This window comes from Monodelphis domestica, chromosome 1 (genome assembly GCF_027887165.1).
Source record: "Monodelphis domestica isolate mMonDom1 chromosome 1, mMonDom1.pri, whole genome shotgun sequence".
NCBI lineage: Eukaryota > Metazoa > Chordata > Mammalia > Didelphimorphia > Didelphidae > Monodelphis > Monodelphis domestica.
In genome coordinates this window covers 166,923,535-166,951,067 of record NC_077227.1, presented here as the reverse complement: position 1 = coordinate 166,951,067, position 27,533 = coordinate 166,923,535, and the positions used below count along the sequence as shown (strand labels likewise).

Below are 27,533 nucleotides of genomic sequence, written 5' to 3'. Positions count from 1 at the left end.
AAGAAATATTGCTGTCACTGTGTACCATGTTCCTCTGGTTTTGCTCACTTCACTTTGCATGAGTTCATGCAAGTCTTTCCAGATTTTTCTGAAATCACCCTGTTTGTCATTTTCTTAGAGCATAATTCCATCACTATCATATGTCATAACTTGTTCAGACATTCCCCTATTGATAGACAGCTCCTCAATTTCCAATTCTTTGCTACCACAAAAAGAGCTGCAGTAAATATTTTTCTATGAAAAGGTTCTCTCCCCCTCCCTTTTTTTTATTTCCTTGGGATATAGATCTAGTAATGGTATTGCTGGATCAAAGGATATGCACAGTTGGAGAATCCTTTGAGCATAGTTCCAAATTTGCATTTAATGTTTTTTGCCTTTCTTGATCCTATCTTCTATGTATTTCTTTTTTTTTTAATCTATATTGTCCAATGAATTCCCTAGGCCTATATCAGTCTCTTTAGGCAGCTCCATGTCTTTCTTCTCCATGGAAACATTCCTGTCTGTTTTCAGGATTTCATTCATTCACAGTATTGATTCTAAAATGGAAGGAAGGAAGGAAAGAAGGAAGGAAGGAAGGAAGGAAGGAAGGAAGGAAGGAAGGAAGGAAGGAAGGAAGGAAGGAAGGAAGGAAGGAAGGAAGGAAGGAAGGAAGGAAGGAAGGAAGGAAGGAAGGAAGGAAGGAAGGAAGGAAGGAAGGAAGGAGGGAGGGAGGGAGGGAGGGAGGGAAGGAGGGAAGGAAGGAAGGAAGGAAGGAAGGAAGGAAGGAAGGAAGGAAGGAAGGAAGGAAGGAAGGAAGGAAGGAAGGAAGGAAAGAAGGAAGGAAGGAAGGAAGGAAGGAAGGAAGGAAGGAAGGAAGGAAGGAAGGAAGGAAGGAAGGAAGGAAGGAAGGAAGGAAGGAAGGAAGGAAGGAAGGAAGGAAGGAGGGAGGGAGGGAGGGAGGGAAGGAGGGAAGGAAGGAAGGAAGGAAGGAAGGAAGGAAGGAAGGAAGGAAGGAAGGAAGGAAGGAAGGAAGGAAGGAAGGAAGGAAGGAAGGAAGGAAGGAAGGAAGGAAGGAAGGAAGGAAGGAAGGAAGGAAGGAAGGAAGGAAGGAAGGAAGGAAAAGAAAGATGTTCTCCTTAAATCTCAATGCATGTTTAAACTATGCCTCTTTTTCTTTCTCCTTTTTCATGGATTTTAAGATGGAATGGTCACTCTTCCTCATGGGTCACACATCTCTTTCAGGGACTGGTTCATCCTCATTTAAAAATATGCTCTAGGATTTTTCCAGGAACCAAAGTCAAATTTACAATTTATAAAATGCACCTAAGTCTCTTTTGTGGAAATGGAGATATGAGCCCTTCTCCAGTTTTACAGAGCTTCTTTCACTCTCCACAATTTTTCAAAAATCACTAACAATGACTCAGCAATCACAGTCCTTTCAATTCACAGAATGTGTTACAATCAGACCTGGTGAATCACATACAGAATCATGGTTCTTCCTGTTGCTTTTCCTGTCTTTTAATGAAATTCTGCTTAAGGCAAGTCAAGAATGTATCACCTGCTCTGCCTTTGGAACAGATACTGTTCCACAGAGTGTCTGGATAGATTAATTTCCCCCCATCACTACTGTGTAGTGCCCCTATATTTATTCATTCATTCAACAAGTATTATACTCCCTACTATGTTCCAGTCACTGTGCTAAACACCAAAAAAGCAAAACCAAAACAAAACTTTCCAAGGCCTCAAGTAGTTTATATTCTATTGGAAAGAAATAACCTATATATAAATAAATATGACACTCCTTTTATGTCTTCTGTTCTCTTCCTAACATGAGTCTCATCCCACCAAAGCTCAATGATACCTAGGAAACAAAATTTACTCTTTTTTTTTAATTAAGAACTGAAACATACCCAGCAGAAGAGAATATGGGTTCAAATATATGTTTATATATCTAGTGTTCATAACAAGAGTGACATGGAGGCAGCATAGTGAAGGGAAATTAGCTTGAATTGGAAAGCAGACCAGGATTCAAATCCAGCCTTTGCTACTTTGGGTAGCCTCTCTCTCAGGGCCTCAGTGTTCTTCTCCATAAAATGAGGGGGATGGACTAGATTTTTAAGTCTTTTCTAACTCTATGTTTTTTAATATAATCTCAAATTCACATAATTTACTACCTAGATAAATATTTGCATTTATAAACAGGAGTCAATGCATTTCCTCCCACCTTCATGGATTTTATTTCATATGAATTACTGATCTTATCACCTGATAATCCTCTTTTATTGTTCTTCCTTGCATTTTATGGTATTTGACTTGGAGGGAAATTAGGCAATTTCCTCCTTTCCTTTTTCAATTTAGAGCCCGCCCTCTGATCAGATTCCATCTAAATATATATTTGATGACATTTTCACTAGATACATTCTATCCTTATGTAAGAATCAAAAATTCCAATATTTCAAGTCATGGTTGAGAAATTCAAATTCCATTCTTGGCCACCATCAAATTAGCCATTTGTTCACTTCCTGAACAGTGATAAAACATTACATATGCCTACCTAACGGCTTTTATTTCTTGCCCAGGGCTTCATATTCTAGCAATGCTTTATAATTTTAATATATCATTATTATTTGTTCCTTTGTAAAAACACCAAGAAGTAGTAGTGATCTTCAGGTCTAAAAAATCTTGGGAAGATTCTGCCACTTACAAATCCCATTAAGACAGTAGATCTATTAGTATGCCATATTGACAGAGTTGCTTTGGTACCCCCTCTGTAGGGATTCATCAACCAACTGTTCATTTCCTTTTCTTGTGACCATTACTAAATGACCTCTTTTGATGAGATCTGTGGATCCTTCATTATAGAAGCTGATTCATCATGAAAGGATACAACAATTCTTTCTCCAATTCTCTTTGTGGGAAGAACTTCATGCCAATTCCTTATCTTGAAACATTCAATGGTCTTCTTCCTTCTCTGTGCCACATTTTTCTATTCTCCAAACTTCTGACTTAGGCTATGATTTCTCTTTGTATCTCTAGTTTTCTTTTCTTCTTTGTCTTCTTAAAGACTTCCCATTTACTTTTTTTTTAAAGAAAGACCTTATTCTTTCCCCCAAAAAAGCAGACCAGAGAATCATTCATCCTTTTCATCTTCTCTAAGACAAAGACCAGCTAGTACTTTGTAAATAAATGATTGCTATTGGGAAAAAAAAAAGAAACAATACACATTCCCTTTAGGCCATTATAAGATTCCCTTTGCCCTCCATATTCTTTGGAATAGAGAGCCTTGGTTCTCCATGACTCCTGTTGGTAGTCCCTTGACTAACCTGTGCAGCAATTTTCCTGAGTGCCCTATGTCTTTGCTGTATTAGAAGCTGGATTGGAGGGGACTCCTGAATGCAACTTAAATTATTTATGGTCGGCTTCTTATTCTCCACTCCAGATATGAAACTCAGCTGCTTTGATCAGTGATTAGCATTTTCTTACAACCTAACAGAATCAGAAGCTGCTCCATCTATTAAACAGGAATTTTATTACTAGCAAGCAAAGCCCTTTCAATCAAATATAATTACTCACCTTATTTCTCTCCTAGCCACTGAAGTTGATTCTTCTTGTGTTTTTCTAACCACTTCAATCCTTTCTCTTCTGTTGGAAAGGCTTAACTTACTTTTATTTGGTGATGTCAGTGATTAGGTGAACACAGGGAAAGATTATGAAAATAATATTAGAGATTAGAATTTGGGATTAAAAAACCAAAAACTTATAGCCTTATACTGTATATCATGAAAAGTTAATTTTTTTTCAAAAGAAGAGTGTTAGAGGTTGCTTGCACAATGAGTACTAATTAATACATTTAAAATTAAATCAGTAATATCACAATGAATAGGAAATGTCTGTCTATACATTATGAGAGATGTCATAATTGACTGCCTGGATATAGTCAGGTCACTGATGGGTTAGAGTAAGGCTCAAAATCAAAAATCAGATTAGAAGAATAAAAATAAGATGATATTATATGATAACAGCACCAACCTGATCCATTTGCAAAAACTATTTACTCTGATGAATGGACAAAAATAAATATTTTTATTCCATCACCATAACATATACTTAATGAATACTATAACCAGATAGCTGAAAGCCTAGGACTAATTTAGCCAGAAGACCCTTGATCTCCTTCCCAGTAAAAATACAGGACAGTCAAGAAGACCATCAAGTTGGAGCATAAACCTATTTATAAAATATATGGGAAATGAGTATGGTCGATTGTAAGCAATTCACTTCACAAAATAGCAAAAATCAGTCAAGAGGAAAATGAGCTCATAGAGAACTTGACATATCATCCAGGCACGCTAAATTATCTTAAAAATATCCATAGGAAACACTGGTATGAGAACAACAGAGAGATATGAATTGGGAAAGACCTACTGTTGTTTCTATAGCCATCTATTCTGATAGGCAGCTAGAATGGTGTCACCACATCTAGATTTAACCACGTCAGTACTCAACTAAAGAATATTGATTGACTAATTTTTGAAATCTATATTTTTAATAGTAATTCTCCCCATGATGGTATATCAGTGTGAGTTATGGAGCAAAATAGAGAATTAAAATTGCAAGTGGTCCAAAGGGCAAAGGAAAGCTGTCTAATGGGTGTAAGTAAGCTGTGCATTTTACCAACAATGTACTACATGTAAAGAATTAGTGAAAAAGAGATCACTGATAATGTGTCTGACCAGAAAAGTAGTTGAGCTGGTCATACTGTTAGGGGGAAAACTGGTTTAAAATGTTATCCCCAAGATCTAGAGAGATCATCTGTGGAAAGCCTATGGTAAGAGATGGGAAGAATCAGATGAGATTAAAAAATTATGTAGGGGTTCTGATCTACATTTGTGGAGTAACCCAAAGGAAGGAGTTCATAGTTCCATTGTGAAAACCCCAGGATTTGAAAAAAATATTTTTCTGCTCCAGAATCAACTCAGCAAACAAGTATGGAAAATTTAGAATCTTCATTTGTAATATCAGGCCAGCTACTCCTTAATTAGATACCCAGGAAACAAAATAGGTAAAATTAGCATTTTTTACTACTTGTCTATATAAATCATTATTCCCATAGTGACTGTGTAAGAGGCTATTGGCAAGACTGAATCAACTATAATTATTTTCCTGAAATGTTTACTTACAATTTGTAAGAAACACCACTGATTCCCTACTATGCTTCATGATCAGTAAGTAAATTAATTTGGGTAGGATTGCCATTTTTATTATGTTAGTTTGTCCTACCAATGAGCAATTGATGTTCTTCTAATTGTTTAGATCTAGTTTTAATTGTGTGGAAAATTTTTTAAATTGTGTTCATATAGTTCCTATGTTTGTCTCGGCAGATAGATTCTTAAGTATTTTATATTGTCTAGGGTTTGTCCATCACTTTCAAAAGCTATCAACAATGAATTCTTACTCTTTTTTTTCTTTATTTTCTTTCTTTCTTTCTTTCTAACTTCCTTTCTTTCCTCCTTTCCTTCCTTCCTTTCTTCTTCTTTCTTTCCCTTAATTTCCATCTAAGAATCAATACCGTGTATTAGATCCAAGGCAGAAAAGCAGTAAGGATTGGGCAATGGGAGTTATAAGTGACTTGTCCAGGGTCACAAAGCAAAGAAGTGTATGAGGCCAAATTTGAATGTAGGACTTCCCATCTCTAAACCTGTCTCTCAATCTATTGAGCTACCTCGCAATCCCTATTCTTACTCTTTCTAACTTCATGCTCACCAGTATATTTTCATCCACAAGCAATTATTCCCATTTTAAAATTAGGAGACAAAGTCCTTTGAGAGCTCCTTTACCATGCAAAAGCATTCAACTTCTTGGAGAACCCTCTCAATTTCTAGGCAAAATTGTGTGACCAAACACAATTTTCAAGCGTTTTTTTCCAATATCTGAGTGTTCTTGTTTTCATTCAAAGACAATGAAGGACTAAAGAAGAAAAGGACATTTTCCACATTCCTACTGAATCCAATAAACCCATACCACATACAGGATTGCTCAATCCCAATGAAAAATATCCTAAAACTAAAACATCAAAGGACAAGGAAGAAATGTGATGAATGAAAATTATTACCTATCTTTAAATATCCAGTTAATTTCAGTACAATTCAAGAATGGATATCCTATCTTCTAGCTCAGAAAATTTTTGAATATTGTACTTTACAAACAAATCATTATTGAGGATGGGAGAAGATAAAGAATGAAGTTATGCACTGTATAACTTGGACAAAAGTAATTCTTTAGATTTATATGTTGAAGTTTTACAAAATATATTTTTTTCTTTTTTGAGACGGAGTCTCCTTATTTTGCCCAGGCCAAGAGTTCAGTGGCTATTCATGGACTGATTCCAGTATTCATTGAAATAGAAACTTTGACCTGCCTCCTCTGTTTCCAGCCTGGCCCTATTTATTCTTCTTTAGGCAGCCTGGTGAACTCTCACTCCTCAGATCTCACCATATTAGTGCCAAATTTAGTGTTTATACTTGAAGAGCTCAAGTGCCTTAGCTTCCCCAGTAGCAGTAATTATAGCTGGCCACCACTATGTGCAGAAGCAGCTAGGTGGCATGGTGGATAGAGCCCTTGCCCAAGAATCAGGCATACTTAAGTTCAAATCCAACCTCAAATACTTCCTAGCTGTGTGACCCTGGGTAAGTCACGTAATGATCTATTTATTTCAGTTTCCTCAACTATAAAACAGGGATAATAATAGCACCTACCTCCCAGGGTTGCTGTGAGAATCAATATTTGTAGTGTTTGCTTTAGTGCCTAGCACATAGTAGACACTTAATAAATGCTTGTTTGCTTTCTTTCTTCCTGATATAAATTATTTGTTCCTTTCTCTACCTTTGTCTTTCTGAAATGAAATACATTAATCTTCTTAGTTTGATTTCTAAATGGCTATTTGTAAGATTGAACCAACTTCTCAAGTACAAAAGGGAAGGGTATCAATAGACAGTATTTGCTCATGAAAAGTGCTGGGGAGTTCTATGGATTGCAAATATACTATGAGTCAGCTGCACACTAAGGTAGCCAACAAGGTTAAGGACATCTTAGCCCACCTTAAACAAGGCATAACCAAAAAGAATAAGGAAATTAAAATCTCATTATAGTGATGTTGATCAGATCACATACATGGAGCACTGGGTTTAGCTTTGAGTACTACATTTGAGAAAAAAATATTGACACTTGGGAGAGTATCCAGAGAAAGGCAGGATAATAAAGGGTCTCAATTCATTCATGCAATAAAATAATTGAAGCCTAGAAAAAAGAATATTTGGGGGAACCATGGCATGTGTCTTCATGTATTTGAAGAGCTATAACGTTGAAGAAATAGACTTACTGTTTGGTCCCAGAGAGTAGAATCAGGGTTAATAGCTAGAAGTTATAAAGTGCTAGGTTTAGAGTGATTGTTTCCTCTTTTAGATTCTGAGCCACCTAGCTGCCCCCTTAAGTGTCTTTTTTTTTTAAACCCTTACCTTCCATCTTAGAATCATTACTGTATTGGTTCCAAGGAAGAATAGGTAAGCTAGGCAATGGGGATTAGGTGATTTACCCCTTTATCTCCCCTTTCAGATTCTGAGCTCCTTGAAAGCAAGAACTGGTTTGTTTTTAGGCTGTTTTTGTTGTTGTTGTTTGGCCTTTTTTTCATCTACCAAGCACTTCGCACAGTTACTTGCATGTAGTAGATGCTTTCTCAATTTATAGACTGACAAATAGAAAGTTCCTAACAATTAAAGCTATTCAAAAGTAGGATGGATAGGGTTCCCTTCTCCTGAGTTCTTAAGCAAAGGCTAGATAGCCACTTTTCAGACATATTGTAGAGGGGGGTTATTTTTCAACCTCCTGGCTTCCCTGGCCTCTTCCATGTCATAACTAAAGTTCCACTTCTACAAGAAGCCTTTCCTAATCTTCCTTTTCCTAAGTGCCTTCCACAGAGATTATCTGGAATTTATTCCATTTCTATCTCATTTGTATATAGTTGATTACATAATGCCTCACCTATCATACCATGAACTCCTTAAGAAAAGGGACATTGTGGGGGAGTCTTTATATCCCCAGAATTAAGCACGATGTCTGATACATAGTACAATGTTTAATGTATGCTCATTGTCTTGACTTGATTTCAGGTAGAGGTCAGACAAGTTGGCCTTTTAAATTTCTTTCTAGCCCTAAGTATCTGAGATTTTGTGAAGGGTAATGGCCAATATGCCTCTCTCAGTGTAGAAAACAGTCACATCAACTTGTGCTATGACTACAGGTTTAAACATGTGGAAATACCTGGTTGTTAAATTCCATAATCTGTAAAATTTAGCCTTTAACCTAAAGCACAATAATTTTAATCTCCTCAACTGTAGTAGTGATGCCGAGGTAGCAGAATTCTGCTCGGTTTTGTTGCTTTGATGATAATCTCTATATTCTTAGTAACCCAACTAAATACAGACAAAAAAAATCAATATCAAGCAAGGTCATCAAGTTCTCACATACACCTTAATGCACAATTTGGCTAGTCAAGATAGAACTGTTTCCAAATGATAGTTTCACAAATGATGATTGGTACTACTCCTATGTCACTATTCCAATGAAGGAAAATTGTCAAGGAAAATCAAAGAAATTATTTTCTTCATCTGGATGTCCCATACTTGGGTCACTCTAAACAGGATGAACATAGAGGAGAAAAAAACAACAACGAACTGGGAAGATCAATAGTTAAATGAAAGGAAGCAATTTAGTCAATTACTGCCCATTTCTGTTTCCACCATCTTGGTAAGAACTTTTGCAAATGCACAACACCACTTTCAGGGTAATAGCTGCTTGAAATGGACTGCATTTGGATGCTTTTAAGAGAGTATGCAAGTTAAGGGCTTTTGTGCTTTTAACTTTTTAGATGTTTTCCTACAAGGGATAGATTGTTCTGGATATGAAGTAATCACATTATCCTACCAGTTCTCTCAAGTCACCTTTAGGACTAGGGTTATTTTATCGATTATAGCAGTATACGTTATGTTTGTATATATGACAGTATATGTTACTGTCAATCTACCCTGTGGGTAATCCTAGTATCACAGAACTTTAGGTTTGGAAGGGACATAATTGTCTGGCCCAATCTCCACCTGAAAAGAGATCTTCCCCATATTATCACTGACAGGTGGCTAAGCAGCCTCTGCTCCAAGACCTTCAGAAACATTTAGAGTGTATTTTTAAGGTCTCTAAAGTACTTTACCTACAATATTCCACTTAAATCTCATATTCAGACTGGCAGGTGGTGTTATTCACATTTTACAGAATAAGGAAATTGAAGTACAAAAGAAGTTAAGTGAATGATCCATAGTTACATAGCTATTAAGCACAAAGGGGTGGGATTTGAACTCAAGTCTTCTTGAATCCATATCTATAATTCTTTCCCATTTTCCCCTGTGATGCAGCTCACTTTGCTTTGAAACAGTTCTAAGTGTTTTTTAAAAATACAAATCCATATTCCACAATTGACAGATGATCAAAGAATATGAACAAGCAATTTTCAGATGAAAAAATCAAAGCCACCAATAATCATATGAAAAAATGTTCTAAATCACTCTTGATTAAAGAAATGCAAAGTAAAACAACACTGAGGCACCACCTCACACCTATCAGATTGGCCAATATGGCAGTAAAGGAAAATAGTAAATGTTGGAGAGGATGTGGCAAAATTGGGACACTAATGAATTGTTGGTGGAGTTGTGAACTAGTCCAACCATTCTGGAGGGAATTTGGAACTATGCCCAAAGGGCTATAAAATTCTTCATAGCCTTTGATTCAGTACTATCACCACTGGGCCTGTATCCCAAAGAATTAATACAAAAAGAGAAATGACCTACTTGTAACAAAAATATTTACAGCAGCTCTTTAGGTAGTGGCAAAGAATTGGAAATTGAGAAGATGTCCATCAACTGGGGAATGGCCAAACAAGTTTTGACATATGCTGATGATCATGCTATGATAAATGATAAGCAAAATTATTTCAGAAAAGCTGGAAAGATCTGCATGAATTTGTGCAGAGCCAAATAAGGAGAACTGGGAGAACATTGTACACAGTAATAGCAATATTGTACAATGATCATCTGTGAGAACTTGGCTACTCTCAGCAATGCGATGATCTGGGACAATCCTGACTTATGACAAGGAATGCTATCTACCTCCAAAGGAAAAAACTGTTGGAGCTGTCTTTCACATCAATGTATTTTTGGTTTTATTTGGGGGTTCTAGCTATGTATGAGTTTGTTCTTACAACAATGACCAATATGGAAGTATATTTTACGTGACAATAAAAACAAATTTTTAAAAAAATATTTTAAATAAATCAAGGCCATGGCAGTTAGGTGGCTCAATGGATTGAGAACCACACCTGAAGATAGAAGGTCCTGGGTTCAAATTTGGATGCAAACACTTCCTAGCTATGTGACCCTGGGCAAGTCATTTAATCTCCATCATCTGGCTCTTACTACTCTTCTGCCTTAGAACCAATATACAGTATTAATTCTAAGAGCAAAGGTTAGGGTTTTAAAAAGAAGGCCTTCTGGGTCCCTTGAGGAAAATCTCTTTGAGGGTTTTTAGAGAAAGGAAAGAGATACTATGAGAAATCTGAGTGGGGAAAAAAAAGCATAGTGCCTCTCATGGTCAAAGATATTTAATAGGATTACAGAGGCAGAGCTGGAAGGGATCTCTCAATTTAACCCAACTCCTCTTTTAAAAGATAACAAAACTGAAGGACAGTCAGGTTAAATGACTTGCCCCAGGTCACACAGCTAGTAAATACCTAAATTGAGATCCGAATTCAAGCCTCCTGATTCCAAATTTAGAGTTCTTTCCACTGTACCCTAGATCTCCCTCTAATTGAGCACTAAACCCTTTTTTGTTACTGTCTCTTCCCCATAAAAATAATGAAATTCTGATCTTAGAAAAAAAGCTTATTTAGGACCCAGAAAAGACTTGAGGGCTGATCTAAAAATGTCTGGAGACTCAAGGGAGCAATTTTGTCCAGTGACACTGAAGGAATTTATGGAGCCAGTGTAAACTCCATGAACTTTGTAGATGATATGATTCTTGTAAAATGAGGCTTTGAGGTCATATTTGTGGTCATCCCTGGCTTGAGAGCTCTGAAGAAAGTCCCTTTGTGCTCTGTGGATAATAGCAGAGAGCTGCTATTACCTTATGCCTGAAAAAGACAAGAAGCCAGTGTGGCCAGCAGTTACTAAAGATCTAGCAGGAGAATGCCAATCCCCATATATCATTCCCTTATCCTCACTGTATCTTCCCTTAGTCTCTATTGTTGTTATTCAGTCATTTTCTATTGGGTCTGACTACCTGACCCCATGTGGGGTTTTCTTAGCAAAGATATTGGAGTGATTTGCCATTTCCTTCTCCAGCTCATTTTATAGATGAGGAAAGGGAAGGCAACAAGGCTGAGTGGTTTGCCTGGGGGTGTCACAGCTAGTAAGTGTCTGAGGCTAGATTTGAACTCAGAAAGGCAAGTCTTCCTGACTCTGGCCCTAGTGCTCTATTTTACCACCTAGATGCCCCTTAGTCTCTGTACATATACAGACTACGGCTTTCCTTTTCTCTAGACACAGTTTATAGTTATACAGTCTCACAGCATTTGAAATGTCAGGTGAGTGAACTGTTACTGTAAATTGGATCATGCAAGTTTTGTTTTTTAAGTACTTTCCTGCCTATAACTCCGCTAGTTTCCTCTTCATAGAAACCTGTTTCAAATTAATTCCAGCTTGGGTCACCACCCACAGATTACCTGAACACAAGTTGGCTTTCATTCCGAGTTCTGACTAGAGCCCCATTTGATGTCTGCCAAGATTGGAATATCTGGAAACGCCGTGGTCACCACAATCCACAGTTCTCTCATTCCCATGATCTAAAATTTCACGTTGTGGCCAGAGGCATTTAAGTTCCAGGAATGAGTCTCCTTTATTTCAAGAAAATGGCAGCTCCGGGCAAGAAATGAGATCTCTTGCCTGCCATTTTCATGAGAGGAATTCAATATGCTGAACAAAGATCCCTTTTAATGTCTGAAAGAGAGTTTTATCAAAACCTAAATCCCCTATCTGATGATTCTGAGTCACTCTCAGGGAGATAGCCAGAGGTGAGGAAACACTAAGGGAAATGAAATATTCTCTTTTCATAAATTCCAGAACCTAGTGAGACCATTTGGCTGCCTTCTAAATAATTACTTGATCTTTTTTGTCACCTTTCCCTCCTTGAACGGGCATAAGGGTACAATTGCCTGTGTAGGGTCTTGTATGCTTCTGTACGATTCCCCGATGAACCAAATCTTAAGCAGTTTAACTTCTATGCTTCAGACAAAGTCTGCTTTGTTTCATCCACGTTTGATGGACCATTTTATGTTTCCCATTTTTAGGACCCGAAATAACCTCTCTAGAGCTGAGAAGGATATCATGTCCTCATTCCTAGGATAAAAAAAAAAAGCATGTATTCTGATTTTTTTTAAAGTTCTCTAGTAAAAGTAACATTAGGCAAAGGGATGACAAAGGTCATACAGACTTGATTTTTCTTATTCTTTTAGATATCCTCTTTAGAGGAAAAAAATTCACAGATCACAGGAATAATCGACTAACAAGAAGGGGAAAAAACAATATAAAACTGAATTTACAGAATAATTCATTCTTATTGTAAAATAGTTTTCATACATAAAAGGATTCATTGCTGGGTACCAGGTACAGCTAGGTGGTTCAGTGGATTGAGAGCCATGCCCAGAGAGGGGATCCTGGGTTCAAATTTGAACTCAGATACTTCTTAGCTATGTGACGCTGGTCAAGTCATTTAATCCCCATTGCCTAGCCCTTAACTGCTCTTCTACCTTGAAACCAAAACACAGTATTGATTCTAAGACAGAAGAGTTTTAAATAAAGAAATAAAGTGAGGTACCCTATATTCCAATTAAAATGGGACTTAACCTAACAAAAAAATCACTCTGCACATGTTTTTTAAATTTCGTACCTCATAAGATATGCCTGCATTTCTTTAGATTGTTTATTTATACACTTTACATATAAACATTCTTTCTTTTCCCACAAAACAGTGGGAGTAATTTAATTCTGGTACCTTCAACCACCTGTCTCTCCCTCCCTCCCCACCACCACCACTCCAGCAAAAAAGTTACTCTTCAGGAATAGTCATTGTTTGGCTTTCATTGGATCTCATTGGGTTTGCTGTTGTAGAAGAAAGGAAGAAAAACATCTCCTGAGCAGCAGCATTAAACATTTATCCACACTTAGAAACCAGACATTCAGTGGGCAGAAGATGTTACAGCAAGGTTGCAGAAGAATATAATTTTGCTTGGTTAGAATTATAAAGCACTTTTACTGCAGAGAACTCTGGGATATTACTAGAGGAAGCCACTTTTAGTACTCACTCAGGCCAATATTCAGGCTTCCAAGATTGAAAACAGAAACATTTACTGTGTAGTTACTGTTCTAAATATATTTTGTCCTTTGGAAACAAAGAAGCTGCCACCTTACTGTTTATAAGTAGAATAACTATGGCTGATGAAGACATGACCTCTCTACATTAATAACTTATCATTCAGCCAACAGATACTTGATTTCCTATTATGTATCTAATGCTATACCCTGGGAAATACGAAAAAAGTACTAATGTCTACTTTCATATTGTAACTTGTATACACTTCTCAATGGATACATTTTCTCCCCCATTAAAGTGTAAACTCCTTTAGAGCAAAGATTATTTTTTTTCTTTTACCTCCAACACTTAGCACAGTGCCCGGTACATAGTAAATGCTTAACAAATGACTGTGTTGATTGAGTAATAGGTAGTTTAAGAAATATAGATTTAGAACTAGAAGAGATCTCAGAGGCCACTTAGCCCAATACTAAGCAGCTATGTGGTGCAGTGGATAGAGCACTGGGCTTGGAATCAAGAAGACATTTTTCATTAGTTCAAATCTGGCTTTAGACATTAGCTGTGTGACCCTTGGCAAGTCACTTAATCCTGTTTGTCTCAGTTTGACCATCTGTAAAAATGGCTAGAGAAGGAAATGGCAAACCACTCCAGTATCTTAAAAAAAACATCAACCCCAAAATGGGGTCACAAAGAGTCGGACACAATCACAATAAAAGTTCAATTCCCTCATTTTACAAATGAGGAATTGAGATACAGAGAAGTCATATAGCTTGCACAAAATCATATAGTGCATAAAGAACTGAGCGAGAATTTGAACCCAAGTCCTCTGACTTCAAATTCAGTGCTCTTTCCTCCATAATGTTACTTCCATTGCACAGAATAGATATTTATATAATTGGGAAGACACATGTACATAAAACTATTAGCTAATTAATGATAGCTAGGATTTATATAGTGCTTTTAAGATTTGTAAAGTGCTTTTAATATCTCACTTTATCTTCTCAACAACCCTGAGAAGAAAGTGTTATTCCTATTTTTACAGATGAGGAAAATGAGGCCCAGAATCACACTGCTATTTTGAGTATGATGCCAGATTTGGATTGTCATCTTCCTGACTCCAAGTATAGTGCTCTATTCACTGTGCCTCCTAGCAGCTTCATAAAAACAATGAGCCAAGAACTGACCCCTGAGGAATACCCATAATTGGGAAGTGGGAGAAGGAAGAGAAGACAATAAAAGGAATGACAAAGGAGCAATCAGTGACAAGAAATAGTTAGGACGGTGTCTTAGAAATCAAAGGAAATTAGAATTTTGAGATAGTTCCATAGTGTCAAATGCAGCTATAAAATGAAGACTGAAAAAAGTGGGTTCAGTTTTCAATGTAAAATTAGCTACCCTGGCTCTCCCCGCCTTAAGGCCAGAGTTGTTCCATTTCACCCCTCCCCTAGAGGTTCTCTCAAATACGTAAGGGTATGGGGGAGTCTAGGCTCTCTTACCATTGATTCCAGTTCCAACCTATAGTGTTCTTTCAAGTTTACAGGTGGTCCCCTGCACTTCAATCTCATTAGCAATTAACAGGCAAATTAGCTTTTTACATAGAAATATTTACTTCAGAAAGTATAATCACAAATATATAAATTTATTCCTCCAGCACAGAAGAGTCTTGTCTTGTACCACCTCCATCTCTGGGAAGGTTCATAGCTTTGTTCCATTCCTATGGAGAATTGTTCCAGTTTCAAGTCCAAAAAGTCATCTCAAGTCATGCCCCAAAGGCCCCTAAAGAGCACTTCCATGTTAGACAAATTGGACATGCCTAGTTGTGCCCAGATTACATCATTAAAGTAATCATTTGTAACCCTCAAGAGGTTCAACCAAACTCCCAGACTCAAGATGAGGAATCAAAATATCCTTTCAGACATAGATCTAAGGATCAAATTGAGTTAACTTTTCTTTCTTTTTATTTATTTATTTAGAATGTTTTGCCATGGTTACATGATTCATATTCTTTCCTACCCCTCTTCCTTCCCTCCTTTCGAGAAATGACCAACAATTACATTGGGTTATACATGTATTGTTCAAAACCTATTTCCATGTTATTCTATTTGCAGCAAAGTGATATTTTAATGCTAAAACCCTAATCATATCCCCATTGAACCACATGATCGGATCATGTGTTTTTCTTCTGCATTTCTGCTCCCACAGTTCTTTCTCTGGATGTGGATAGCATTCTTTCTCATAAATTCCTCTGGATTGCCCTGGGTCATTGAATTGCTGCTAGTAGAAAAGTTTATTACATTCAATTGTGCCACAATCTATCAGTCTCTGTGTACAACATTCTCCTGGTTCTGCTCCTTTGACTCTGTATCAGTTTCTAGAGATCTTTCCAGTTCACATAGAAATCCTCCAGTTCATCATTCCTTTTAGCACAATAGTATACCATCACCATCAAACACCACAATTTGTTCAGCCACTCCCCAATGGTCTGGCATCCCCTCATTTTCCAATTTTTTGCTACCACTTAGGTCAACTTTTATCAGCAATTGCTTTGAAATTGCTATATTAAAGACAACTCTCTAAATATCTTCAGCCCTAAACAGATGCACAAACACTGACCCATCTTAGTATTCTACTCAGCCAAACATGACAGCAAAGGAAAGTAATGAATGCTGGAGGGAATGTGTCAAAGTTGGGACATTAATGCATTGCTGGTGGAGTTGTGAATTGATCCAACCATTCTGGAGGGCAATTTAGAACTATGCCCAAAGGGCACTAAAAGCCTCTGCCCCTTGACCCAGCCATAGCACTACTGGGTTTGTACCCCCAAAGAGATAATAAGGAAAAATACATATGCAAGAATATTCATAGCTGTGCTCTTTGTGGTGGCAAAAAATTGGAAAATGAGGGGATGCCCTTCAATTGGGGAATGGATGAACAAATTGTGGTATATGTTGGTGATAGAATACTATTGTGCTCAAAGGAATAATAAACTGGAGGAATTCCATGGGAACTGGAATGACCTCCAGGATTTGATGCAGAGTGAAAGGAGCAGAACCAGGAAAACATTATACACAGAGATTGATACACTGTGGCACAATCCAATGTAATGGACTTCTCCATAGTGGCAATACAGTGATCCTGAACAACCCAGAGGGATGTATGATAAAGAACACTATCCACATTCAGAGGAAAAACTGTGGGAGTAGAAACACCAAAGGAAAAACAACTGCTTGATTACATGGGTCGAAGGGGATAGGATTAGGGATGTAGACTCTAAATGATCATCCTAGTGCAAACACCAACAACATGGAAATAGGTTCTGATCAAGGTCACATGTAATACCCAGTGGAACTGCGCATGGGTTACAGGAAGGGTAGGGTTAGGGGAAGGAGGGAAAAAATATGATTCTTGAAACCAAGGAATAATGTTCTAAATTGACTAAATAAAATAAAATGAAAAAAAAAAAAAGAATTCTACTCAGCCAATAAAGCAAAGACTACTGGACCAAAAAAAAAAAAGGTGTTTGTAATAGAATGAATTCAAACAGGAGCTTCCCCAGTATTTTATCTCCAAGAGGTGACATTCTACAATGGTCTCTAGTGGGTCAGAGAAGGGCCAGGTTATTTTTTAACTAGAATACTCTTGTTACTACACTATGCTTCCAGATGAGAAGGGGTGTGCTTTAGGTATGAGCACACTCCACCTTGGGGAACAAGTTCCCAAATTCTAATCTGTTCCCAAAATATGAGTCTTCTGCAGCTACCCAGAAATGAGCGGTGTATCTGACATTGTCCATTTGCTATCAACTTCTCCTGGCACTACTCTGCTAGGTTTGTTTGTTTTTTAATCAATTTTGTCATTTTAGTGTAGACTGAGTGAGTCTAATATCATCACAAAGGCTCTACTGAAAACGTCCATGTTTTCATGGTCCCACCAACTGAGAGGGGGTGCCAGTGATAATGATTCTATAATCAAATATAGGATCATGAATATAGAGCTGGAAGAGACTTCAGTGGTCATCTAGTTTAATCCCTTCCTATGAGCTTAGTTTTGAAGGTAACTAGGAAGTCTAAGAGCTAGAGATGGATAAAAAGCATATTCCATGCATAAGGACCAGCCAAGAGGAAAACTTAGGGATGGGAGATGGAGTGAATCTCTTTCTGAGGAACAGTAGAAATGTTAGTTTGGTCCTGGACTATAGAGTTCAGAAAAAATAATGATGTAAAAATAAGGCTAGAAAAGCATATTGGGGCAAGGTCAGAAAGGGTATTAAATACTAAAAAGAAGACTTTATATTTGCCTAGGTCAGTAACACGGTTAGACTTGTGTTTTAGAAAAATCATCTTGGTAGTTATGTGGAGGATGGATTTAAAAAAGAGAGATTTGAGACAGGGAGTCCTATTAGGAAGCTATTACTATAGTCCAGATAAGAGGTAATGAAGGCTTGAACTAGAATAGAGCCTATGTGAGTAAAAAAGTAGGAAATTTGTGAAATATTTTAAGAATAGAAACAAAATATGACCACTAATTGCATCTGTTTTGGGGAAGAATGAAGAGTTGAACTTGACACCAAAGATTCAATTCTAGGTGCCTGGAAAGCTAATGATATCCTTAATGGAAATAGGGAAATTTGGAAGAGGCATTAGTTTTGGGGGAAAGATAATGAGTTTTATTTTGAACATCTGCAGTTTGGAATGCCTATGAGACACCAAGTTTTAAATTTCTAAGAGTTGATAAATATGAGGTGAAGAACAGCCCTAATTCCAACACCACCTAAGATCCAACACCACTTAACTCTAGCTTAATGACTGGAATAGACAGGAACCTCTAAAAACTCTTGAATCAGGACCTTAAATCAGGACCAAGATTCCTTACCCCAGTTGCCATCAGAATGAGCTGATTGGTTTGGCAAGAGTTGAGATGGAAAAGTAAGATTAACAAGTCTTAATTATAACCTGCAAGCAGATATTTCATGGCTTCCCTCTTACCTTGTGAAATTGTATATGACCTGCATTGGAAAAGGGTCTTGTTGGTACCATAGGTCTAGAACTGGAGGGGACCTCAGAGGATATTAGACTTTTTTTTAAACTCTTACCTTCTGTCTTGGAATCAATACTGGGTATTGGTTCCAAGGCAAAAGAGTGGTAAGGGATAGGCAATAGGAGTTAAGTGACTTGCCCGGGGTCACACAGCTGGGAAGTGTCTGAGGCCAAATTTGAACCTAGGACCTCCCATCTCTGGGCCTGGCTCTCAATCCACTGAGCTACCCAGCTGCCACCAGGATGTTAGACTTTTACAAATTAGTTTTACATAAGAGAAGACTGAGGTCCCAAAATTGAAATGCCTAACTTGTTCAACACCAAACTAATGGAAAGCATCAAAGGGAAAAGAACCCCAATCCTCTTGACTCTTGAGAAGGCATACATTCCCCCATAGTGTGCTGTTCTACCTTCTTTCATGCTTCTCTTCAGATATGAATGGGCTGCTTAGATAAATCTTACATTCATTTGTTAGAATACCACCTGTCACCAGTGCGCTGCTCACCAGAGAATTCTTTTCTTCCTAGTTTACCATTACCAGTTCAAGATCCAATTCATCAAACAAACCGAGGAACCCATAGAGCCAACCTTCACCATGACTCTAATTGGAACTAAAAAGGACACTCACAATCTTCCCATCACATTGTGAGTATGAGATGTATTTCTAGTAGATAGTAATGAGAGACACCAGGATTAGTAACATTCTTTTTAAGTATTAGACTAGAAATAATTCATAAAATATTATGATATTCTTGGGCAAATCTCTTAATTGTGCAATGACCCCTAGATAACTCTAAGCTATAAATTAAATTATATTAATTTTATGTCATATAAATGTTGATATGTATTAGAGAAAGGGGTTTCTATACAAAGGGATCCTTCCCCCAGTGAAATAACAGGTTGTAGCAAAAAAAAAAAAGACAAAATACATCCTCTTATGCCATTCCGCAACAGTTAGAAAGCAGAGGATCAAAAGAGAAAGAAAAAGGGAAGATGGTAGGAAACAGATCATTTTGCTATAAAATGGCATAGAGTAGAAAAGTATGTTGCATTCTCTTTCACTCAGTTAACCGTTCCAATGGGAAGCTAAGCTATTCTGACCATGTCCATCTGCAGGCATAGAACCTCAAAGGAAATAGCCTTGGGATTTCTTGCCTTGCAAAATGAGAGCTATAAAATGGCAGCACTTGTCAGATAGTAAAACATAAAAAAAATAAAAATTTCTAGAGAGCTCACATTGCTTACAAATAACTTCATTATACCTGACTTTCTTTTATATACCTGCAGGGTTGAGGAAATCAAAGGCAATAAAACCTACTCTTTACTCATCACACTGGATTTGGATATTGGAGAGCTGACAATGATCAACTTCACATGGAAAAAGACTGCAATGTGGGCGAATGTGTGGGACACCTTCCATACAATAATTCCCTGGGCCACTGAACCACAAAATCCACAGTTTATGATAAAGCAGATCCGAGTCAAAGCAGGAGAAACACAGAAAAAGTAGGTGGATGGATGGTTACAGTGCTATCCTCTTGTTTTGCTTTTGAAAGCAGTTTAACACATTGAAAGATGATTTTATTATTCAATCTCAAAATAGCTTTCCTCTTGTGGGGGGAAAGTGATGTGATATACATATCCACAAATTTTTATCTTAAAAATTCAAAGAAAATATATTCCCCATGAACCTTTTTTTCATTTGGGGTTTTCTGAGGTGAAAAAAAAAATGGGAAATGTTCAAACTAGAACATATTTTATAAGAATGAATGAAAGTAAAGTATCCTGAAGAGAATTATCAGGATGTGGCAATTAATTAGATATGTGGGATATACAAGAGAAGGAAATAGACTGGCTTAATGGACAGAGCAATGAATTTGGAGCCTAGAAAGCCTAGATTTGAATTCAGTCAACTCTTTGACTCTGGGCAAGTCACTAAATGTGTCTATTTATAAAATGGGAGAGTTGGATTCAATGTCCTCTAAGGTCCTTTCCACCTTAAAGAGCTCCCAGAAGGAACTTCTTCTACCTCTTATGCAAACTGGCACTCTGCAACTTTTAATACTGAAGGTTGCCTGGGGGACTGAAAGGTTAACAGACTTGCCTTATGCTCCTATAGTCAGTATGTGTCGAGATAGGACTTGAACTCATATCTTCCTGATACCAAGCACTCTATCTACAATATATGCTATTTCTAGAGTACCCCAAGTTAAAAGATGGTTCCATTTCTTATTCTAGTACCATTTCTTATAGTCAATTCAACTGACATATAACTAAGGCACTCAATTTCTCTCTCCCATCATACTCCAAGTCTATTTCGTACACTGTGGTGGTTTTAATATTTAGCTTTGCATTTGTTAAATACAGTCTTCACTGAGCCCCACAGACCACAGGGTAAAATGACCCTCAAGGACTCACAATCAGTTTTTGATTAAGTATCAACCATGTGTTTAGCATTGTGAGAGGTAAGAATTTCTTGCTTGATGGAATTCTGCACTAAAATTGACAAACTTGAGTACATCTAAACAAAAGTCACGAGAATGGTAAATGGTCTTAGAAACCATGTCACATGAAGAGTGGTTGATAAATTTAAGGCTGCTTTAACTTTAAGGAAAGATTTAAAGGAAACATGAGAGCTCTCCTCACATACTGAAGGGCTATCATGCCAAAAAGGGCTTATTGTTTTTCCTTTGTGACTCCAAATGAACAAAGTAGAAGTAGAGTGGAAATAGGAAAATCATCAGAGAGGTGTTTTTACTCACTTGGGTTCTGTTTTTCCTTCAAGTTATGAAAATATTTGCAAATGTTATTTCTGAATAGTGAAAAGAACATGATAATAAGCTGCACCCAAAAGTTAATCCTTTCTTTACTTTGTTTTCTGCTTAGAATGAAATTTTGTTCTCAAAACATGGATGATGTACAACTTTATCGAAACCAAGAAAAAACCTTTGTGAGGTGTGAAGAAGGTTCAAAACCACAGAATCAGAGATTGAGATGAGCTTTAACTGAAGATCCATCATGAAGAATAAACTTTCACTTACTGATACAGAATAACTTCCCCAGTCAACCTTTAAAAGTCACATATCAAACTTGGATAAAATCTAAATTAAAATTTTCTTAGAAGGGGGAGAGGTAATCTTCACTATAATGAATAGTGCTTTTATACCCATCATGTTGTTTAGTCATTTTTTCAGTTGTGTCCAACTCTATGTGACCCACTTAGGGTTTTCTTGGCAAAGAAGGTGGAGTGGTTTGCCCTTTCCTTCTCTAGCTCATTTTATAGATGAGGAAACTGAGGCAAACAGGGTTAAGAGACTTTGCCAGAATTACACAGTTAATATCTAAGGTCAGGTTTGAACTCAGGAAAACAAGTCTTCCTAACTCCAGGTCCAGTATTCCATCCCCTGTAGCATGTAGCAATTAGAAATTTCCCAGTATAATATTTGATCTAATAATAATAATATATACATGCTGGTGTGCCTATGCATACTGTTATTTCAGAAGAATGGAAAGGTGATCTGTAACTTATATAAGATATAGTTCACTGTTCAAATTTTCCTTTCCTTAGACCAAAGGAAAAAAGAGAAATTCCAACAAATCAGATATTTAGCACCATGTTGTAAAAAAAAACACCAACAATGATGAACTGAGTCGGTCATTTGAAAGGCAAAATTCAAACTGGTTTAAGCTCATAATTATTAGTAATAATAAGCAAATTGGGCAATTAAAGTCATTTTCATCACATGATTTCCTGTTGAATAAATACAGTGTTTGAAACCTGCTAATGGGGCTGGCACTCACAAAAACTTAAAGAAACCAATCTGAAAGCATTTGGTAAACTAAATAATTATGAGTTGACTAACAAATCCATTCAAAAGCATATTTTACCCAGGAAATGGGCCACCAAATATAGTAACAATTTGGATATTTGCTATAAATATTTTACTGATGTTAAACATAGCACATTAAACAATCTGATATAATATCCTCACAAACATAGTACATTTTATTTAAACTACAGTGATACATATTAGTTTGTATAAACATGAATCCACCACCTATGACTCTAAGAGTCTATTATACCTTAATGACACCATTTTTTTCCCCCTATACCAGCAAACTCCCAAGATAGGGCTTACAGACACCATTTCTTCTTTTCTTCACTGGATTCCAGTCATCCTGCCTGAGGGAAAAGTTGCAGCTTATCAGTTCCTCCTTTACCTTTCCTCAAAACAAATAGTATACAATATCTTTGCATTTTTCCCCCTTCTTTTAAGGGTTTATAATTATGCCTTATAAGAAAAGATAAAGGGGAAATACAATAACAAAAAAATGGAGTCAAGTTATATTTTAAAGAAATTTTATTAAGTTGATCTTAGTGTATTAGCTACAAAGGACTGGACCTTACTCTTTTATAGTTCCTATTTCCTTTCTGATTGACACTGTTCTTCCAGTTCTTGTCCTCAGAGACAGTCACTCCTGATCTGGTTTGAATGTAGAATCAGTTTTAGGGTTTTAAATAATAGGTTATAATAGTATCAAATGTCTTGGATCTTCTAGAAGCAATTTACCCAATCCTTAATCTCAAGAGTATAGACTCAGAACTATTCTTTCTCTATTATTCCTGAAAAGAGCAATCTTGATTAATTTTCCTAGTTATGACATTAAAAGAAAGTCTTGTCTTTGTCCATTTAGAATACTGACTGAGAATGTTTCCTCTTTGTTGAGAAAAATATAGAAAATTATTTAGGAAATGCTAAGATTAATGATAAAGTTGGCAGTTTTTTAAATTGGGGTAATGTGTTTTTATTGTTCATTTTCCTTAGAGTATTATTTTTCCAACTTGACACTCTCAGTGGACAATTAGGTCTCCTGAGGGTGATTTTCAGGCTTTTAGAAGTAACCCTATGGGTGCTATTCCTGTTATGGTAGCTCACAAGCCCCCACAGGTAAGCTTCCCAATTAGTTTTTAGTAAAGGAATTTAGCAAAGTTAGGAAAGTTGGTACAAAACATTCTCAAGACTTGGGACACATTCTCCCAGAAATGCACATAGCATCCTTAAGAAGAGTGGGCTCAAACTTAAAAAACATTGGGTTATTGGTGTAGCAAAGGGTAATCACAAGCCTTCGGACTAAAATCGCTCACATAGCTCCCTTTGGTCATAGGTTCTATCACTAGATAAATTGCTCAGTTGAGCTCTCAGAATCTACCATCTTGAATCTAGAATCTCTCTGCCACAAGGGATTATACACTCCAAAGCTGCTTCACTTGGTTGGCTGTGGCTGTTTTTCTGAATCCATAATAATCCTCTGTGTGTCTCTGCTCCCAGCTGGATGCATTATCGTCTATTGATCTGAAGAAACTTTCCTCACTCCTCCTGCCAATACAAGTAAAGGAGTCTGCCTCTTCAAAGAACCCTTCAGTCTACAATCCTCAACTTCTAAACTGATACTGCTGATATTTACCCAATTATTTAAAATCCAAAGAGATATACCTAGGTTGTTTTCACAACCAATTAAACTCTTCCTTTCTTTACCCATTTAAAAAGGTTTGTACCTCATAAGGTCACAAGGCAAAGACATCTTATTTATAAACTAACACTTCATCATGGGTAATTATACTGTTGTGGGGTTATAGAAAAATTCCTTAGCACTAACTTTATACTTTGTGATTACATTAAATCAAGGTGGGAGTAGAAATTCTATCTTTTAAATTATCATTATTCTTTAAGAATAAAAGAAAAACTTATTACTTAAGTGTGAGGCAATGTGGTATCATGTATGGAAAACTAGTCTTAAAATTTGGAAGCCTTAGTTTCAAATTCCATTTTTGACACATGCTGATTATGAGAACCTGGGCAAGTCAGTTAGTCAACAAACATTTAATAAGTATTTAGTATTTTGGGGCATTGTGTTATTTTTTTAATCTTTTAAAATATTTTTAAATTTATTCTTAACATTCTTTTTAAATTTTGAGTTCCAAATTCTCCCCCTCCCTCCCACAACCTCTCACACTCACTGAAAAGGCAAACAAGATATTAAACATGTGATATCATACAAAACATATTTCCATATTAGCCATTATCTCCAGGAAAAAAAAAGCAAGAAAAATAGAGAAAATTATACTCTAATTTTCCCCTCAGAGTTTATCATTTATCTCTATGGAAATGGATGGCCTTTTTAAATGATGAGTTCAAATCCTTTCGGATTGTCTTGGATATTGATCAGAATAGCCCAGTCTTTCACAGTTAACCATCATTACCACACTGCATTTACTACGCACAATTATCTCGTGGTTCTTCTCATTTCACTTTGCATCCATTCATATAGGTCTTGCTATGTTTTCCTGAAACTATCCCCTTCATCATTCTTGCAGGACAATAGTATTTCATCATAAGCATACATCATAACTTGTTTAACCATTCCCCAATTGATGAGCATCCCCTTGATTTCCAATTATTTAACAACACAAAAAGAACTGCTCTAAATAATTTTGTACATGGAAATCCTTTTCCTTTTCCTTTGATCCCTTTAGGATATAAGCCTAATAATGGTATTGCTAGGTCAAAAAGGATGCACCATTTTATCGCCTTTTGGGATTAGTTCCAAATAGTTCCCCAGAGTGGTTGGACTAGTTAACTACTCCAAAAACAGTTCATTAGTTTACCTATTTTTTCCTCATCCCCTCTAGCACTTGTCATTTCAGGTAGATATGAGATGGAAGCTCAGAGTTGTTTCAATTTGCCTTTCTGTAACCAATAGTGATTTAAAATGTTTTTCATATGACTATAGCTTAATTTTCTTCTGAAAAAGATGTTTTTCTTCTTTTGCCATTTATCAATTGAAGACTGTCTCGTTTGTATAAATTACTCAGTTCTATACTCAGTATATGTTTGATAAATGAGGCCTTCATCAGAGAAACTTGCTGTAAAATGTTTTGATATCACTTCATTGTCAATGGTACATCTTAGCAAAATATAGTTTCTCTGATAATTTTAATGCTATTTTTGTTTTTTGTTTGGTAAGGTCATGATTACTATCCCTGCCCTTTTTAAGTTTAGCCAAAACATATTATATTCTGCTCCAGCCCTTTATCTTAATTCTGTGTGAATTTTCCTGTTTCAAATATGTCTCTTGTAAACAACATAATGTTTGATTCTGGCTTGCTTCAGTTTTATGGGTGAATTCATACCAATCACATTCACGTAATGATTACTGTGTTCTTTTCTTCTGCTTCTTCTCTCCCTTTTTATCTTGTCACTTCTTAAAAGTCCATTTTGCTTCTAACCCACTGTGTAAAAGTGGGTTCGGGACAGACCTCCAACCTGTGTCACAAACTTTTCCTGCCAACCGCCAAAGTCCTCTTAGGCCAAAAAAGTCTCACCCTGACCTTTTGTTGGACCTGACACTCCAAATTTTTATTTGAGGTTTTATTTTAAAGTTGTTTGGAGGGGATTGTTGGGAGAGTTTGGCTGGGTTGCCTCTAATCCACCATCTTGGCTCCTCAAATTGTCCACTGTGCTATTTTTACTGGGCAAAGAAAGAAATGTAAAAAGTCTCTGCCCTCCAGTTTATGGACTACTGTGGGTATAAATAAATAAATAAGCAAATACATACAGAATATACAGGCAAGCTGAGAAAGGAACATTCTAGCAGCTAGAAGAAAGTCTTCTGCAGAAGATGGGATTTGAGCTGAATCTGGAAGGAATCCAGGAAAACTAAGAAGCTGCAATGTGGGAGCCCAGCATGTCAGGCTTGGGGGACAGCTAATACAAAGGTAAAGAGACAAGAGATGGACTGTCCTGTTTAAGAAACTTCAACTAGGCCCATGTAGCAGGATTGAAAAGAACATTGAGGGGTATAAATGTAGAAAGAACACTACTATGATTTATCATTAATGTAATAATGAACAAAGCATACTGTTGATATAGAATAATATGTATTAATTTAAATGTACTTCATATCATCATAATAATGTCCTATTTGGTGTCTCTACCATAGTAAAAAAAAAAAGTTGACAGAGCAAGTCTTAAGCCCAACTCCACTCCCACTGATCTTCCACAAGAAAACAATGGTTTTCTTAAAATCTGTTAGGGAGCTAGGAGGCTCAGCAGATAAAGAACCAGGCCTGGAGACAGGAGGTCCTAGATTTAAATATGATCTCAGACACTTCCTGGCTATATGGGATCTTTGGCAAGTCACTTAATCTCCATTCCCTAGCTTTTTCCACTCTTCTGCCTTGGAACCAATACACAATATTAATTCTAAGATGGAAAGTAAGGATTTAAAAAAAATTTTTTAAATTAAAATATACATTTGATCATTCTGTTCTCTCATTTAATGAACTCCAGGGACTTGACTCCTTCTCACCTCTTGGATCAAATATTTGATTTTTGTTTAGCATTTGTTTAGTATTTAAAGCTTTTCACAACATGCCTCTAACCAACCTTTCCAGTTTTATTATATATAATTCCACTTTTTCATGTATTCTTCAGTCCAATCAAACAGAACTTACTATCCCTCACCAGTGTTGGTGGAAGCTGATTGTTAAACATTATACTTTTAGATATCAGCCAATGCTACAAATCAGGCTTCAAATTGTCTAGATAGTGTCAAGCACTCTAGACATTCCTCTGTGACCCAATGATACTTTCAAATGTAGCCTAAATCAGATTAAAAGGCAAACTGGAGGTCAGCTAGGTAACACAGTGGATAGAGCATCACATCTGGTGATAGGAGGACCTGGATTCAAATCTATTCTCACTCATTTCCTGTCTCACCATGGGCAAGTTACTTAATTCTGTTTTCCTAGTCCTTACAGCTCTTCTGCCTCAGAACTGATGTGCAATATCCATTCTAAAACAGAAGGTGAGAGTTTTCTTTAAAAAAAAAAAGGTAGTTGGGAAATATTTAACAAAATAAATAAAAATAAAATGTAAACAATGCTAATATGTGGTTCTTTAAGTATGGTCTGCAGGGAGCCTTTGTATGTATAGTCCCCATTTCTATTAGAGTTAGACAATAATGGTTTAGACTCATAAAAGTGATGAA

The 27,533-nt window shown here is 36.6% G+C and overlaps 1 protein-coding gene across 2 annotated transcripts in view; it reads left to right on the top strand.

Annotated features, from left to right (window-relative positions):
• Positions 1-25,481, top strand: part of LIPC (lipase C, hepatic type) — a 228,110-nt gene extending 202,629 nt beyond the window's left edge. For both annotated transcript variants that reach the window (XM_007479670.3, XM_007479671.3), the window contains 3 exons: positions 19,010-19,127; positions 19,770-19,988; positions 21,369-25,481. In XM_007479670.3, the coding sequence (XP_007479732.2) occupies positions 19,010-19,127; positions 19,770-19,988; positions 21,369-21,480 (449 nt within the window). In that variant the 3' untranslated portion in view covers positions 21,481-25,481. The remainder of the gene's footprint in view (positions 1-19,009; positions 19,128-19,769; positions 19,989-21,368) is intronic.
• Positions 25,482-27,533: the final 2,052 nt, after the last annotated feature.